Genomic DNA, 16702 nt, shown 5'->3' on the forward strand with positions numbered 1-16702 from the left:
CTGTGGCAGGCATCCCTAGAGGTCAGAAGAGCAAGGTAAGGTCACTGTCCTCGAGCAGTAACTTCCTGGTCTCAAGGTTGTCCACCTTGAGGTCTTCAGAGGTCAGTGGGTGGGTGTGGAAGGCAGGCTGCGCCCTCTGCAGCCAGGTGATGGAGAAGAGGTAGCTGAAAGGTGGTTGTTGCAAGACCGCTCCGAAGTCCTCAGGGGCTCTGTACCTGCAGAGATCAGAAAGCTAGGGCAGCCTTTGGAGAAGATGCTGATGAGTTCATGCTGGTCAGTGTCGAAGAAGAGGGGGAGCTGGGGCAGGGGAGGAGTGGCTCCTGCAAAACTGCAGGTCTTCAGTGCTGGGAGGGGGCACAGCCTTCCAGCCTCTCATTTGATAGAGACAGGAAATTGAGATGTAGGAGAGGAAGTGCCTTGCTCAGATCAGAAAACGTTAGTCGAAGACTGTCTAAGCATGAGAAAGGGACCATAACAGATAGCAAGACTTTCAAATACTTTTAAGCTCGACTTTCAAAAATGTGTGCTTAAAACAGGTTATGACCCTTTTCCTTTTTGACTGTCAATCGTGACAGCTTTGTCAGAATTAAAGATACTGTAACTACTTAATAAATATAAGTTACCTTGGGCCCGGCACAATAGCGTGGTGGTTAAGGTCCTTGCCTTGAACACCCGGGATCCCATATGGGTGCCGGTTCTAATCCCGGTGGCCACGTTTCCCATCCAGCTCCTTGCTTGTGGCCTGGAAAGGCAGCGAGGACGGCCCAAGGCTTTGGGACCCCATTCCTGCGTGGGAGACACGGAAGAGGCTCCTGGCTCCTGGCTTCAGTTTGGCTCAGCTCCAGCTGTTGTGGCCACTTGGGAAGTGAATTATCGGACGGAAGATCATCTTCATTGGACGGAAGATCTTCATCTCTGTCTCTCCTCCTCTTTGTATATCTGACTTTCCAATAAAAATAAATAAATCTTTTTAAAAATGTGTAAGTAACCTCCAAGAAATTATTAGAGCTACACTTGTTTTTAAAATGATTATTTGCTGGGGTGGATATTAACTTGCTTCCCATATCCAAGTGCCTGGGTACAAGTCCCAGCTCTGCTCCCCGTGCAGGCTTCCTGCTAGGCCCACTCTGCGAAGCAGCAAAGCAGCAAGTGATGGCATGGCCACCCACATGGAGGACCAAACTGAGTTCCTAGGTTCAGCCTGTCCCAGGCCTGGCTGTTGCAGGCATCGGGGCAGTGAATCAGCAGATGGGAAAGCACTGTGTGTCTTTCAGAGAGAGAGACTGATTTTTTTGTTGTTGTTAAGATTATTTTCTGTGATTATGTCCAACAATTGCATAGGTACGTAATCCAGCAGTGCTGCCAGGATTACCACCTCCTGCAATTCAGAACCCACAGCCCAGTGGATGGCACAGAGAAAGAAAGCATGTAGGTTTTTTTTTTTTTTTTTCAGTTAATTTATGCGTTGTGGAGACACAGCAGCCATTATAGTACAACAGCCCTGGGCATGAGCGCCAGTTCTGTCACCAGCTAACCGCGTGGCCTTGGGAAAGTTAGTTCACCGCCAAGACCATCTTCATCTCGGTGAATGTGATGAGCGTCTGTATGCATCAAGGCACATGTTTCTCTATAGGACTTTGCAAAGGCCTCTACATTCAACATGGTGCCTAGCACACAAACTGCTGGGAGATAGGTTTTTTGTTTTTGTTTGTTTGTTTTTAGGAGGAGAGGGAAGGTTGGGGATTCTTGTTATTATTTCATGTTCAATTTCAGAGCTGCCCTTAGGAATCGGTCTGTGACAGTCTGGCCATTGTCTGGGCAGTGCCTGTAGAGGCAGAGAAGTGTCCTGATGATGGCCACGCTTGTATTGATCCCTTGCCTCTCCCGTCCCACCCTTGCTGCTTTGTCCGCCTCTCTCCCTCTGCCTCAAAGAGCCACAGAGAAAGCTCCGAGATAGAACTGACCCTGTACACCTTGCATTGAGGACAGAATTTGCTCAACTGTGGCCAAAAACCCACCAGTGGTTTACTTTTACAATCTGTGTCCTGGCTAGACTGGCTGGTGGCTGGATAATTTGTCTATTTTTGTCTGGAGTCTTGGACTATTCAGCTGCTTCAGGGCAAAATCTTTTGGGGGTGTCATTAAATGGGATTTATAATTGGCTTCTGATGAATATTCATTGTGACTAATGACTTTGGGCAAATTTTACACATACTATCTTTATTTTCTCCCACTGAGTGAGATTTTGATAGGATCATTTTCCTCAACTTGCACTTCAATTAAATATTCACAATACCCTTTTGTTGACTACATTCCAATTTGTATACATTCATTACTTTTAAATTCTGTCTTCTGTAAGGAATGAGCACAGGCCTTTAGAACTGATTTTTTAGAGTGAATTTTTGAATGATTTTTAAAAAATAAATGACCAATGATTTGTTTTGGAATATAATAGAGTATTTCTGGTTAAGTGCAGACATACAGTAGGACTGCTGTTGCAATCAGCTTATGAAAGATTTTTAAATAATAAAGCACACAGTTTTTGCCATTTGGGATTGTGGCAAAAAGCCAAACAATTCCCTGTTTTTGTTTGTTTTCTTAATCAAATGGGTGAATTAATACGTTTTTTCTCAGTTGCAGATTTGATCTTTGGAACACATCCTGCAGCTTAGTTTTCTTAAATGAAGGACAAGTAATATTAAAATATTGGGAGTTAGTTTGATAGCTTGATGCTATTGTCTGTATTTTGGTTTTTGTTGTTGTTGTTGTTGGGTTTTTTTTTTTTTTAGTTTGTTTTGAGTCCAAGTAAACACAAAAAAGAACACTGAAGATCTTTATTGGTTCAAATAGCAAGTTGGATCCAAATCAAATTTAGAAGAAAGAAAGAAAGAGAGAGAGAGAGAGAGCAAGCAAGCAAGCAAGAAAGCAGATAATCAAGTTTAACCTCAACTAGGAGCATTCTGCTGAATGATTTTCTGAAAGAATTGTGAAGGATTTATGTGCTGATGTTCCTTTGCTCTGTCTACACGGCACCTTACACATTGTGAGATGCTTTTACTTATTTAATTGGTGTGTTACGTGAGATATGTATTCTGTATATTAATGAGTGAATGGCTTGATTTCCCTAATATGGCACAGTCAGTCATGTGTCTCCGTCAGATACCGCCTTCTCTGAGACTCATGAAGATCTTGATACGGTAACGTGGAATGCCAAGCCACTCTTTAGTTTGCAAATATATTCTAAGTGGCATGTTTTATTACTTGTTCTGGATGCATCACATTAATCAGCCCTCACATATGCCCGCCACCGAGAACATGAAGATGAGGGGAGATGGGGTCTCCATGTACTCTACATCCGGTTAATACCACGGCCTCATACCCATGGGAGCCAGGGGAGCTCAGAAGAGTGCTCGTACAGGGTTCTGGGAGGATTCCGCCAGCAACACAAGTGCTGTCCACTTCGGAAATGGGTGGGAAGCAACAGGGAAGAAAAGGTATCCCAGAGAGTCCCCAAGTCGGCAAGTGATTCATTCCCAGAGTAAACATGGAGGCGACACTGGAGACCCTGTGGGTGGAGATGCAGTTCACCGGGTGGCTGGGAGTCAGTGGAGACATCTTGTCGCAGCAGTGGCCCTGAAGACTTCCAAGAAGCAAGTGGCATGACTGGGCCTGCACACAAGGAAGGACAAGATGCAGGAGTAGGGCGTGTGTGACCTCCAACCCGCCTTCTGGGTGGAGGTGGAATAAACATTCATTCCACATAAGCAAGGCTTTCTCATGTCTAAGAAATCCTGAAGGGGTCAGTCATGTGTCTGTATGCTGGCCTTCTCTCTTGTGGGAACCTTCCAAAATAGATTTGGGGAGGGCATGTTTTCACCCAGCAGATGATGGCCGAGGCGCACTGGGCAGCTCTTGAGGCTGCCTGGCCTAGCTCCTGTTCATGGCAGTACCTGATTTCAGTACCAGCATCCGGAGGGAGAAAGGGGCCAGCAAAGGGGACCAAGTGCCCTGTCTTAACGCACAGCCTTCACAATGGTGAGACATCAAGGAGACTATCCAATTCAAAGCTGTTCATGTTACACTAACCTCTGGGATTTTTTTAACTGGGCCTTGGCACGTCACTCTTTTGCCACGTAAATGTCCTTCTGTCAGCAAAGGCCAGTTAACAGCTTCCTAAAGCAGCGGAGTCCTCCTGGGAACAGGCTTCCCAGAAACCAGAGGAACATTAAAGGAAAAACACAGAAGGAAACATGTGTTGTTGACTTTTGTTGCCTCATAACTGTATCTCCAAAGGTTGGATTTTTTTTTTTAAGTTTCTTTTCACAGTATTGAATTTTGGAGCAATTGTATCTTTCTGTCTCCTACATTTTTAATTATACCAAATACTGATTGTATGATAGCTCTAGCTCTTAAGAGGGGGAAAGAAATAGAATTTAAAATAGGGGCATGTCAAAAGAACAGGAAGAGGACGGGGAGGCTGTAAACAGTGCTCCAGCAATTGATTAACTATGTGAAAAAAATTCTCACCTCAGTTCCTAAATCTAAATTAATTCCAGATGGATTAAAAAGTTAAATGCTGGGGTAACGTTTGGAGGACTTTCTTAGGATAAAAGCAATGGAAATCATTGTAAAGGAAAGATTTGTCTGTGTAATTATTTAAGCCTTCTCTTTACCCAACGATCCAAAGAAAATTAAGGGTAGATTATTTTTTAAAACATGACAAAGGATTGGTAACCTTGGCAGGTCATCAGTGCTGGCTTAGAAATCAATAATAGTAATTTAAAAACCCTAATACTCCCCATTTTAAAACTGGCTAAGGATACAAATACTAGAGAAATACAATCAAGAAATGTCCAGCAATGAAATGTCGGCCTCAGCCATGATCAGGAGAATAAAAGTGAAAGCAAGGGACCGTTGTAAAGCTACTGACTTGATGCTTCGTACTGGCGAGGAGGGGATGGGCGGAGAGTTGAGGTGTGTGAAGCTAGAGCACCAAGACTGGGGCATTCATCTATTTGTTACATTTTTATAATATTTACATGATCATTTTCGTGAAGTTTCCCTAGATATTTGTAAGCTCTGTGTCTAAGAACCATGCATACAAAGGATTGACCTGGTAGAGAAGTTCTTCAATATCGTGGGAAATCTATGGAGCATCATTAGCTCTTCTTAAAGAATGTTTAAGATGTGGACAGTGGGGCCCGGCGGCGTGGCCTAGCAGCTAAAGTCCTCGCCTTGAACGCCCCGGGATCCCATATGGGCACCCGTTCGTATCCCAGCAGCTCCACTTCCCATCCAGCTCCTTGCTTGTGGCCTGGGAATGCAGTTGAGGACAGCCCAAAGCTTTGGGACCCTGCACCCTTGTGGGAGACCCGGAAGAGGTTCCTGGTTCCCGTCCTCGGATCGGCACAGCACTGGCCGTCGCGGCTCACTTGGGGAGTGAACCACCAGACGGAAGATCTTTCTCTCTGTCTCTCCTCCTCTCGGTATATCTGGCTTTCCAATAATAATAAATAAATGTTTTTTTTTTTTTTTTTTTTTAAAAAAAGATGTGGACAGTGGCCCCAGATCTTGTTAGCTTTTTAAGAAGAGCAAGAGAACGTGTACTCCTAGTTTATGCCAAAAGGAGAAAGAAGTACTTAGTGTGTAATGCCACCAAGTTACCTTCGGACGGTGGTGACTGGTTTTCTTTTATCCGTTTTTCAACTTGCAAAGGTTTCTGCGGTAAGTGTGTACCAGCTTCGCAGTCGAGGGAGGAGAGCATTCTTACTAAGGCAGAACCACAGTGGTTGAGTTGGCCCGATTCCCCGTAACGGTGGTAAACTGTTGATGCACACACACACACTGAAGTTTCCAGATGAAAGCCAGAGGCAGTGCTTCCTCACCTCAGTTCTCAGCCCTGAACCCCTGCTCTGCTTCCTTTGCAGCTGACCGCCTGCATCCACGGCTCGGCCGCGATGCTGTACCCCATGTACTGGCAACACGTGTACATCCCGGTGCTGCCGCCTCACCTGCTCGACTACTGCTGGTAAGCACTCACTGCCCCATCCCCGGCTTCCCCCTGGTGGGGACTGGCCAGGAAAGCTAGGGCTGTGTGACCTGTGGGTGTGCTTGATGACTGTCATTTAAAATGCCAACCTGAAAGCAGCATGAATGTGGGCTCACCCGTCTGAATGGCCCTCTTATTTCCACACAGCTTTCACATGTATCACAATATTCTGCAGACTTGGAGAAAGCCAGTAACGCTTCTCCCATTTCTCAATTTGAGGAGACCAACATGCAAAGAGGCTGTAGGCTTTTTCTTGTTATTTTTCCTTCTTCTCTTAAAGACAAATTGGAAACTGGGGACAGGAATACTGGAGATCCCCAAGGTCTTCAAGTTTCAGCCACGCTCTGTAAGGCCTGTTCTTGGCTGTCTTCAGTAAATTACCGAGAGAGACTGTGGCTGACTAGACTCCTCCTCCTTGGCTGTAAGTTCTCTCTCTAGAGTCATGCGAGTCACAGTGTTGTCTCCAAACAGCTGCAGTCAGCAGAGGTTGGGAGGGAGCACTGCGAGCCTGGAGGCAAGGTGTTACCTGCCCGCCAGACGTTGAAAACTTCAGGGATTCTGCAGAGAGGTCCCAGCTGTGTGGCTGAAGGGCTGAGGGTTCAGGCCATTTACCATTGGGTCAGACTGACTACTGAGTCCCGTCAGGCAGCATTTTTGTAGGGATCCCCAGCCTGCTTTACAGTCACCTCATTCAGGCGGTTCAAGGTGTCCAGTGGTCCTGGGACCCATACACTATTCATTTGAATGGGCAGGGCTGGTAGGCTTAACAAAGGCCAGACTCATGCACTTTCAGTGGTCCCCACCTAATACACAGCCCTGAGGGAATTAGCCCAGTTTACTCTTTTTTTTTTTTTTTTTAGTTTATTTATTATTTATTATTATTTTTTGAAAGTCAGATATGTGAGGAGGAAGAGAGACAGAGAGGAAGATTTTCTGTCCGCAGCCACAACTATTGGTGCTGAGCTGATCTGAAGCCAGGATCCAGGAGCCTCTTCTAGGTCTCCCACATGTGTGCAGGGTCCCAAAGCTTTGGGCTGCCCTCCACTGCTCTCCCAGGCCACAAGCAGGGAGCTGGATGGGAAACGGGGCCGCTGGGACCAGAACTGGCACCCATATGGGATCGCGGCACATGCAAAGCGAGGACTTTGGCCACTAGGCTAACACGCCACGCCTGCCCAGTTCTCTTTTGATTCTGTGTTTCTCTCAGAGAGATCCATCTTCTTACCTGGGACATTCTCTCACCTCTCGGAAGGCCATGTGTTTCCCGGCACATGGAGAATGTAACCGTGGCTTGTTTTCAATGTCTCGGTCCATCAGATGGCTGGGCCAAGAAGATATTGTTCACTGTATCTCTCTGTGCTTTGGTTTAGTCTGGAGGTTTGGTGTGGGTTTTTTTGGTCTAATGAATGATTATATCTGGGTGCTGCTGCTCTCAATATGTGTCTCATCCCTTTTGAAGGAGGAAGGAGTCACCGAGATGTTTGCAGACAGCAAAGAATGATTCACCATACTGCCTCATGGGGTTTCTTCTTTTCCTTGGGGGAGTGTTTGTACCCCCAGAGGCCCTGCCCAAGGCCCTCTCTGCCTGCCTGTCCTCCAGTGTCTCCTCTTCCATTGAGAACTCCATGGAATGCTGAATTCTCCACTAAAGCTCTTCTGCTTCTAGGCTCCAAGTTCTCAGGCTCCCGTAGGAGCCTCAGTGCCTGTTGATTTTATTCTCCTTTCCTCTTGCCCCGAAGTCTGTTCAAAGCCCTTGACCTACCCTGCACTCATTCTGTCCCCAGGGATTCTCTGTGAGCCTTCTCCACGTCTGCTTCCCCTGGTGTCAGGAACCTCGCCCTTTTACCACCTCGCTGGTCCCTCGGACTGTGCTTCAGCACCTCCTTCCTCAGTCCAGACCTCTTCTTGCTGTTCTTGCTGAGCTTCTGAGAGCAGCTACTGTGGGCTGAGTGGAGGCTGACACTGACACTCAAAGGAGGGAGCAGACCAGAGGAGCCGCAGGGGAGAAGGCACAAAACTCATACCCAAGCGAGGGGAGAGAGACAAGGAAGAGAGAAGCAAGGACTGGCCCAGTTCAGCATCTTAAGTTGCTCGTTTAGGTCCTGATGCTCCACTTTGACTCCAGATCCCTGCCTATGTGCCTGGGAAACCCAACAGAAAATAGTCTTACTGTTTGGGCCCTTGCCACTCGCTGGGGAGACCCAGATGCAGTTCCGGGCTCCTGGCTTCAGCATGGCCCCAGTCCTGACTGTTGTAGTCACTTGAGGAGTTAACCAGCAGATGGATGCTCTCTCTCCTGTCTTTCCCTTCCTATCTATAGCTCTGCCTTTAAAATAAATAAGACTTTTTAAAAGGGGGGAGTGGCTATAAAGGGACCCCAGACAGAATCACAGAGTGCCCCTTTGGCACGGAGAACCTGCAACCTGCCCTCTCCCCTGGTAGGTTGCAGCACCTTCCAAGGCAGGCACATGCCCAGCACAGACCAGTGCTTCTCACACTCCTGTGGAGGGAGAGAGAGCACCCATGCTAAGCTCAGCCCAGCATGGCGCTGCTTGGAAGGCCGGCTGCCAATCACCCCAGAGGAGGCTCTGCCATTGGCCTACATGCAGGAAGGCAGGCAGATCTGCCGGTCCAGGAGCACAGCAGTTCATGGAGATGAGGTGGGCAGAGTCAGCCCAGTCCCTGTGCCAAACTGCACAAAGTTAGCTTTCTTTCACTTGGATGTTTTGATTGACCCCTTTGTTGGCTAGTTGAAAACCAGCCTCTCATGTTCCCAGAACTGCAGAGAGGAAGACGCTCCATCAGTAACATCAGGGATAACTGTACAGGAGCTGCTGCTGTCCGTCATCCCTGAGGCCTCTTTTACATCTGTGATCTCATTTAATTCTCCAGGCAGCCCTGCAAGGCATGCATTATTAACTCCATTTCTCAGATCAGTAAACCAAGGCCACAAGAGAGTTTGTACCTTGTCCCAGTGTAGACATTATGTACTGTAAGATTCCATCTTGATAAAGACAAGCAAGAAAAATATGTGCTAACATATATAAATACACCACAGAAATGAGATATACAAACGAACGTCAGAAAGTTCATGAAAAAAATAGAATTAAGGATATGAATTTAACATTGAATAAACGTTGAAGGTTTTTTTTTTTTCAAATTAAAGCTTTTCAGTGATTTATAAAAAAACCTTCATTGTTGAGATATGGGAGAATATGGAAAACAAAATACAAGGCGTGTGGAGACTTCCCCCTCAGCCTGTCACAAGTTGCCATAGAACATTCTGGCATCATCTCTTTCCAGCCACCTCCTTTTCCTTCTTTGTTTACAGAGAGGATCTGTTAGATGTTTTACTTTTTCCTGTGAAAAGTGCTCCCAGGACCTCTTTTCAGCAGCCTCCCCAACCCCACCACTCCCAAGAGCTGTGTGGCCAGCCTGCCCGAGGGCAGGGATACTTGGCCAGCAAGGCTGCGTGAAGGCCATGGTCACCCCACATTTCTGCTCTAGAAGATTCCAAGTGAAGATGGCATTTCTGGGATGGCACTCCTGATGAGGTTGTGTTTCAGAAGTTTCTGGATCCACATAGCAGGAAAACCCACTCTCTCAGTCTCTCGTGCACGTGGAAGAGCTTTCTGATGTTTGAAAGAGATGGCAGGCTGGTGGGGAATGGTGTCTGTTACTGCAAGATGTAAGAATGATGAAATGGGAGACCCCAGGAGGGGGGGGGGACAGCTCCAATCAAGGCTTAATTTGATCACCTTCAGCCTGCTATCACTACTTTGGTCACTACAAATGTCATGAAATTTGAGTCAATGCTAATAACTTGATTCTGTTGTGCTTGGTGACTTTTCACCAGTGTGGAACTGAATCCTTGGTGGCAAGAGCCAGCAGGGATAACTAGCAATTTTAAGTAAAGTGCTAGGAGCCTGAAACATGTAAATTTGAAGGAGGTTTGTTCCTCTGCAGATGATTTAAATGTTAAGTACGTCCCCATGCAGGGGATACACGAAATGGAATCTGAAAACTATTATCTCCTGTAGAAGTGAACTCTCAATTTACTCACCGCACAGGAAGGGCAGATTCTAGTCATTTTCACTGCCAGCAGGTGCCCTTTCTATGCATAATAGACTTCGCAAGTGTAATTAACACATGAGGACCACTGCTGCCAGTTTTTCTGCAGGTACATGCTGCCAGGAGTTTTCAGGACAACAGTGTGGGCTGTGAGTGATTTTTACATCATGCTTTAAGAAGAGGTGCACATAGACTTCCGGACAAAGACGTGTTAAACGGGTTCAGGTGTAGACCCATGCTGTCAGTGTCACAGGTCATGGTCTTTAGGTCCAAAGACCCTAAAAGCTGCATGGCAGCTTGGATAGACTGGAAGCCAGTAGAGCAAAGCTCCAGTTTGCATGCAGTTACAATAAATAGAAAGATACCGAAAACCCTACAATTATGTGGAAGACTCTGATTGCACATTCGCAAATATAACAACTAATTATCTGAGTTAACTTTAATTAGAGCTATAATCACAGATTTTAAATATCTGAATAAATCAGTTTAGGACAAATGGCCTCTAAATATTTCTCAGATTAATTTTTTTTAACGTCTCTTCCAATTTTTGGAGATGGCAGTAGAGTTAGAGAGTGCCTGGGTTTTAGATTCAGTCAACCCTGGATTCAGATTTCAGTCTCATATCTTGGTAGCCGCATCACCATTCAAATCTGCTTTACCTGTCAGAGTAGCAATGTTCTTCCCATAAAATGGGTGTCACCCACCTGCTCTGGCCAGTTAGTGGCGACTGTCCTTTTTCCCGTTGTCAGGAAGATGGGACATTTTTGTCTCCAGAAGGTTTAACGCCCATCAAATGTTATTCTAGCTTCTGCTGCCTTGGGAGCTGAGGGGAAAACTTTTAATTCATCTTCTCTTTTTACCCCTCAGATTGTTTTTATTTTGATTTTTTTTTATTTAACTTGAGTTATTGTATGGTTGTTTTCATTTGCAGCTGTGGCATAAGAATGAAAAGAAAAGAAACAAAAGCAGATGGCAGAGAAAACGAAAGGAGTAAGACATTTCCAGCCCTTATGAATATTTAAAAACATGTGCTGCTGGTTCCTTTCTACTTTAGATCTGTGCCATTCCCTTGACTTTGAAAGTGAACGCTGGAACGTTCTCTACCTTAGCTGATGGCAGCCCTGACCTTGGCCAGTGCTGAGAAAGCCTACCTGTTTCTGGAACGAGAGGATTAACTGGCCCATGAGAACGAGCGTTTGCTTTCATAGTAACAGTCACACCTATTGCGTACGTTGTGCATGGCAAACTCTTTACACAGATCATTGCCAGTTTTCTAAACCAAATGGTAACATAAACATTATTGGCTCCATTGTAGATAATGGGAAATTAAGCTCAGAGGAGTTGAATGACTTATTCACTGTCCCGTAACTAAGAAGTATTAGAGTCTGCAGTTTAAATTTAAGGCCTTCTGATGTTAAAGGTTTCCTTCCTAATATCCTACAAAGTGTCAGAGAAGAAATCAGACCCATCACTAAGATCTGATGAAGAAACTCTTCCTGTAGGCTCCGTGATGACTTGCTAATTGTAGACGTATGTTGTCATTCATTAATTATACATTCATTCAACAAATATTTATAGGGCACTTATTATGTTCCAGGCACTATGCTAATTAAATTTTGCTAATAAAATGTCCCAGTAGAAGCCATATGGTATTTCCCATGCAAATTCCTTCCCCCCCCACTGCTTTCTCCTTTCAGAAGTTGTCTTAAAAAGGACCATAAACCGAATTCCCAACTAGTGTTATATTTGGGTTATTCCAGGCACTTGTTAGTACACCTTTGTGATCAAGTATTTTCAAAACAAATAGAGACCAGTTCATGTCTTCTGGCAAAGGACAGTCAGGTCAAGAGCCGAGTTCCTTACTAATGGCCTGATGCTTTCAGAGGGCATGGTTGAACCAAAAAGTAGCAGGATAAGCGCAGTGAAGGCATGGTTTTGGCATTTGGCTTTGTAAAATCAAATTTATTTCTGGACAACTCTGGAAGATGCTGTCCCTCTCTGAGTGGGGATGCTCAGATTTTGTGTGAGATATTCGTTCTACATTCATTCTTTCTGTGTACTCTAGGTGTGGTTCTGAGTCAACCCCCACATGTGTATTCTACCTGGGATTTTCAGGCCCCCCCCAAAAAAAAAACCAAACCTGAACTATGTCCAGATACGAGGCGCCCAGTCCAGGTGGATGCTGGGGTGATAGTCTGGACAGAGCTGTTGGGCAACCCAGTCAATGGAGCTGTGTCCTTTCTAATTCCTCTCTCCATCAATTCCATGAAATTTTGCATAGGGAATAAATCAATGCTGCATTAAAGATTATTAATATGCTTGATGGCAAAGACAGATGTCAATTCAAAGTGTGTGATGTGGTAGAAACAGCAGAACCCTGGCCTTGGCCCTGGCTTCCTCATTTACGAGCTGTGTAGTTCCTGAGCTTCTCTGAGCTGGCTTTGTGTTGTGTCAAAGGTGAATAGTAATTACTATCGACTCAGTAATAAGTGGGTCCTCCCTTCATGTGATTCATGACTATAGAGGTGCATCTGCACTCACAGTATGTCAATGCATATGTGTATGGAAGAGTATGCATAGAAATGACCCAACACAATTCACAACACCCAGGTATGATGAAAGTGAATTAAACGAATAGGCATCACTTCTTTTCTCTTTCAAATAACTGATTTTCATACCCAGTTATGTAGGATTTGTCAAAGATTGGATTCCAGGAAATATGTGAGAGTTGTGTCATTTCCATTTTCTGTCAAGTCCTTGGCTCTGAATGTGGGAAGATAAGAGCTCTTCAATGGTTCTGGATCTGAAAAGGCACAGCTTTATAAAGGAAGTTGGGTATCTAGACAAGAGTGGGAGAATAGGATTTTGCTTCTGACTTTGATTTATTTGGAGCTAAGAAGCATCAAGAGACCAAGAGTGGCCCAGTGCTCGGGAATGGGCCCACTGTGAGCTGCTCAGGCAGGAACAGGGAGGGATGACAATCGGAATTTCAGATTCCGATTGAGGGAATGCAGAAGGAGGGAACTTAGGTCATTGTGTATCCTGATGCTTAGAAATTACCTCCTCCCCCTAAAAAACTTATGTTGCTTGTGCCAATGAAATTCTAGACTTTGAGTGGACCTGACTCTGAGATTTGAACAGAGACTGGATGTTAGGGCAGAGTTCAGGCTTAGAAGTCAGGGTCTTGAATTCGAATCCTGACTCTGGTCCTACTGAGTAACTTGACTTTGGAGAGTCACAGAAACTCCCTGGGCACTGAGTTTCCTCCGCAGCAAAGGCATTGCCAGGAACACAGCTAGAAGTATCATCCCACTTGTACATAAAGAGCCTACGGAGACCGTTTGGCTGATGGCAGCCTCTGGGCTGTGCGTTGGGACGCACTGTCTTTTTTTTTTTTTTTTCCCAGAAGTATCCGGAACTGAAAGTGCCAAGAGCCTGAGGAGGAAGCCTAACAGCTTGCTGGGAAGGGAATGGGAGAAAGGACAGACTGGGCCCTTTGCTTTATCAGGGCTACAGATGCTATGGGCGCCTCCAGCTCCACCACAGACTCTGAAGGAAAGCCGTCCTTTCCACTCTTCCATTACATTTTTTTCATCAAAATATACTTCACATACCATAAATGTACCTTTTTAAAAAAAAAAACTGTCTAGTTCATTGTTGGTACATGATGGCTAGTTCACTAATATATCCAATTGACTAATCTTACCCCTGCGGAATTCCAGATCTATTCTATTTTCGTACATTCCTTACTGTGAACAAGGTAGTATATCCTTATTATATAATATTTTTAGCCCTTTTAAAAAGATTTATTTATTTTCATTGGGAAGGCAGATATATAGAGAGAAGGAGAGACAAAGAATAGATCTTCCATCCATTGGTTCATTTCTTAAGAGTCTGCAATAGCCGGAGTTGAGCCAATCCAAAACCAGGAGCTAGGAGCAAGAGTGGGTGCAGGATCCCAAGGAAGCAAGAGAGGAAACTGGGCCCTGGAAGGCAGCAGGTATGTGTTCACCAGGGCTCTACCACCGTGACCCCACTTGCCTCCTTCTGGGTCCCGCTTCCTAACGTGACTCCATTGAGGACATAAGGCTCAACATGGGCTTTGGTGGGGACAAGCCACCATTTGAATATACCACAGGGCTAAAGGAGACACAGTATGCCTTGCACATGATAGTGGCCCACCCCAGCTCATTCACCCTTCCACACTTTGGGGGAGACCCTCCAGCCTTGGTTGCTGTGTCTGTATCACAGCACTGCACCATGTCCATCCTCCTTCCCAATCTCCCTTTTGTTGCTAGAGGTTGAAAGGGGTGACAGCCCAGCTGCAGAGGGCATAGCTGGCCCTGACTTGTGCCCAGTCGCTGGCCTGGTTTTCCATCTCTCTTGACACATTTTTCCTGCAAGTCTTCACTCCTCCCCAACCTGGCATCTTGTTTGAATCCAACGTTTAGGAAACTTGGGAACTCCTGAGGTACCGTATAGTAGCAAGGTGCCTGGAAGCCATCAGTCCCCATAAGGGAGGAGCCTCAGAGCAAGCAACATCCAGGTCTCAGGGTGTTTCAGCAATTGAACAAGCTGCCTTGGGACAGTCTGTGTCCCTTGCCTATCTTGCTTGTCGGCACAGGGCAACCACACGAAGCACCAGCACAGTGCTAGGATCTCAGGTCTCATCTTCCCCAGAAGCATTTGAAACGTTGAGAGGACAAACGGGTTATTGGGTGCCTTGCATCTTGTATGTGGGATACTATGAACGAAAAGGAAACCTTTTCCTCTTCTGGTTTTATACTCTTCATTTATTGTTCCATAGACTTCTTTCTCTTTTCACTTCTTCCGTACCTCATGCATTCTGTCTGGGTCTCGGGCCACTGATGGTTCACAGCCCGAGGCTGTCCTTGTGCCTCCGGCTGTGGTGGTCCTCTTCTAGGCCTCTGTGCCCACAAGAACCCTGGCTCCTGACCTTTCCTCTGTGAAGGGCTTCTTGGGCTGCAGTGGTCTCGGCCACGGATCCCTTCCTGGCATTTCCTGAGATTGAAGCACCAAAGGGCAGACTCCTGCAAGCCTGGATGTGTACCTACCCAGGTTTGCAGCCAAGCATTATCTTTGCAGTGTGTGTGTGCATTTCGTTTGAGTCCAACAGCTTGGCGCTGCGGAAGGCATTGCCCCCACGGTCCCTGCCCCAGGAGGCCACATAGCCACAGTCCGAGAGAGGCTGTTGTCCTCCCTCTTGTCCTCTTGCGCTGTTCAGCACCAGTGGTGTACATGTGTCTTGCATTAACAGACACGTGAGGCTCTGAACCACTGCCTACACCAAGCTCACGCCACTGTCTGGGGCCCTGTGCCCTGTCTGCCAGATCCCCAACGGGAGATACAGCAGCCCAGGCCCCGCCTCCTCTCCTGCTCCAGAACTGTTTAAGGCCTGCTCTTGCACCCTCTTCCTCTGATGTGACTCCTAAGTCAGGGAAGGCTGAGGGCAGAGACGAGGAGAGAGCTTTAGTGTCCCTCTCCTGGTCTAACAGTGTTCACGTGACCTCTGCTTTTTAAGGTGTATCTGCCACCTCTCACCAGCTGTGACTTCTGGGAGGTCACCTCCCTGAACCCTGGGCTGCTCTCAGAATGGTGGAGCTGAGCCTTTCAGGGTTACTGTGGAGATGAAATGAGGGACCTTCAGCCCTCCTGGACGAACCCCACAGACCCCTTTCAGAGGTCTCCACGTGTCCGGCCCTTCGCCTCTCGGATCCGCCTCTCCCTGTGTGCCTCCCACGGGGAAAGCCCCACGTTTGTTTTCCCTGCTCTCTCCTTGCTGACTGGCCCCCAGTAACTGCACCCCACAATGGTGATTTTCTCTCCCCCCTCTCTCCTCTCTTCTGGAACCTCCTTGAAACTCAGGCTCCTGGGCGAGGGGTCTGTTCTTCTGTGGACGCCGCGCATGCCCTTACCGTCTCATCTGGGGTCAGCAGCCAGGAGTGCTCACAGCCAAACTCGCGGCCGTCTCAGCATAAAGTTGAAATGCCAAGCTTGCCACATTTCCATTTTTTCCCCACCCTTTTACCCCTATTTCTTCTCTTGCTTCTGTTACCGTATGGAATGCATTCAAACAAAAATTGCCTTAAATTTTGTTCAGAACAACAAAAAAAGTATCAGTCCCAGCTGGTAACATAAATAAGGCTATCATCTTTTTATTCTGTGAGTCCACTTGCTATTTTACTTTTGAGCTATAATTACCAAACAGCTCTTTGAGTTGGGTGTAGAATGATGCTTACTGTTAAGCAGGGGCAGAGTAAGGACCCTGGGTGGGAACACATGGACTGAAATCCCCATCAGGGTGGTCACGGACAAGTTCCTAGCAGTGTCTCTTTTTATTCTAGAAAGTATGTTGGACAGTATAAAGAGAGGGTAACTGGAGACTCCCTTGACAGACAGACTGCGCTCGGTCAGTAGCAGTTCAGCTGTCTGTCCTCGTCCTGCCTGAGCCTGTGGGACACCAGAGCACGGTCAACCACATTCCCAATTCTGTTGCATTCAAACCAACACCTGCTTTAGGCCGAGTGGATAGCCAGGCAGAAGCACCTCAGAAGGGAGATG

General features: G+C 46.4%; 1 protein-coding gene across 9 annotated transcripts in view; it reads left to right on the top strand.

The window, feature by feature from the left end:
* DENND1A (DENN domain containing 1A) overlaps nt 1-16702 on the top strand; it is a 496909-nt gene that overhangs the window by 288741 nt on the left and 191466 nt on the right. For all 9 annotated transcript variants that reach the window (XR_009246616.1, XM_058672452.1, XM_058672453.1 and 6 more), the window contains one exon: nt 5928-6028. Coding sequence is in view for 8 of the 9 variants with exons in the window: in XM_058672452.1 (XP_058528435.1) it covers nt 5928-6028 (101 nt within the window). In the remaining variant the exon portion in view is untranslated. The remainder of the gene's footprint in view (nt 1-5927; nt 6029-16702) is intronic.

Source organism: Ochotona princeps, chromosome 14 (genome assembly GCF_030435755.1).
Source record: "Ochotona princeps isolate mOchPri1 chromosome 14, mOchPri1.hap1, whole genome shotgun sequence".
Taxonomy (NCBI): Eukaryota; Metazoa; Chordata; class Mammalia; order Lagomorpha; family Ochotonidae; genus Ochotona; species Ochotona princeps.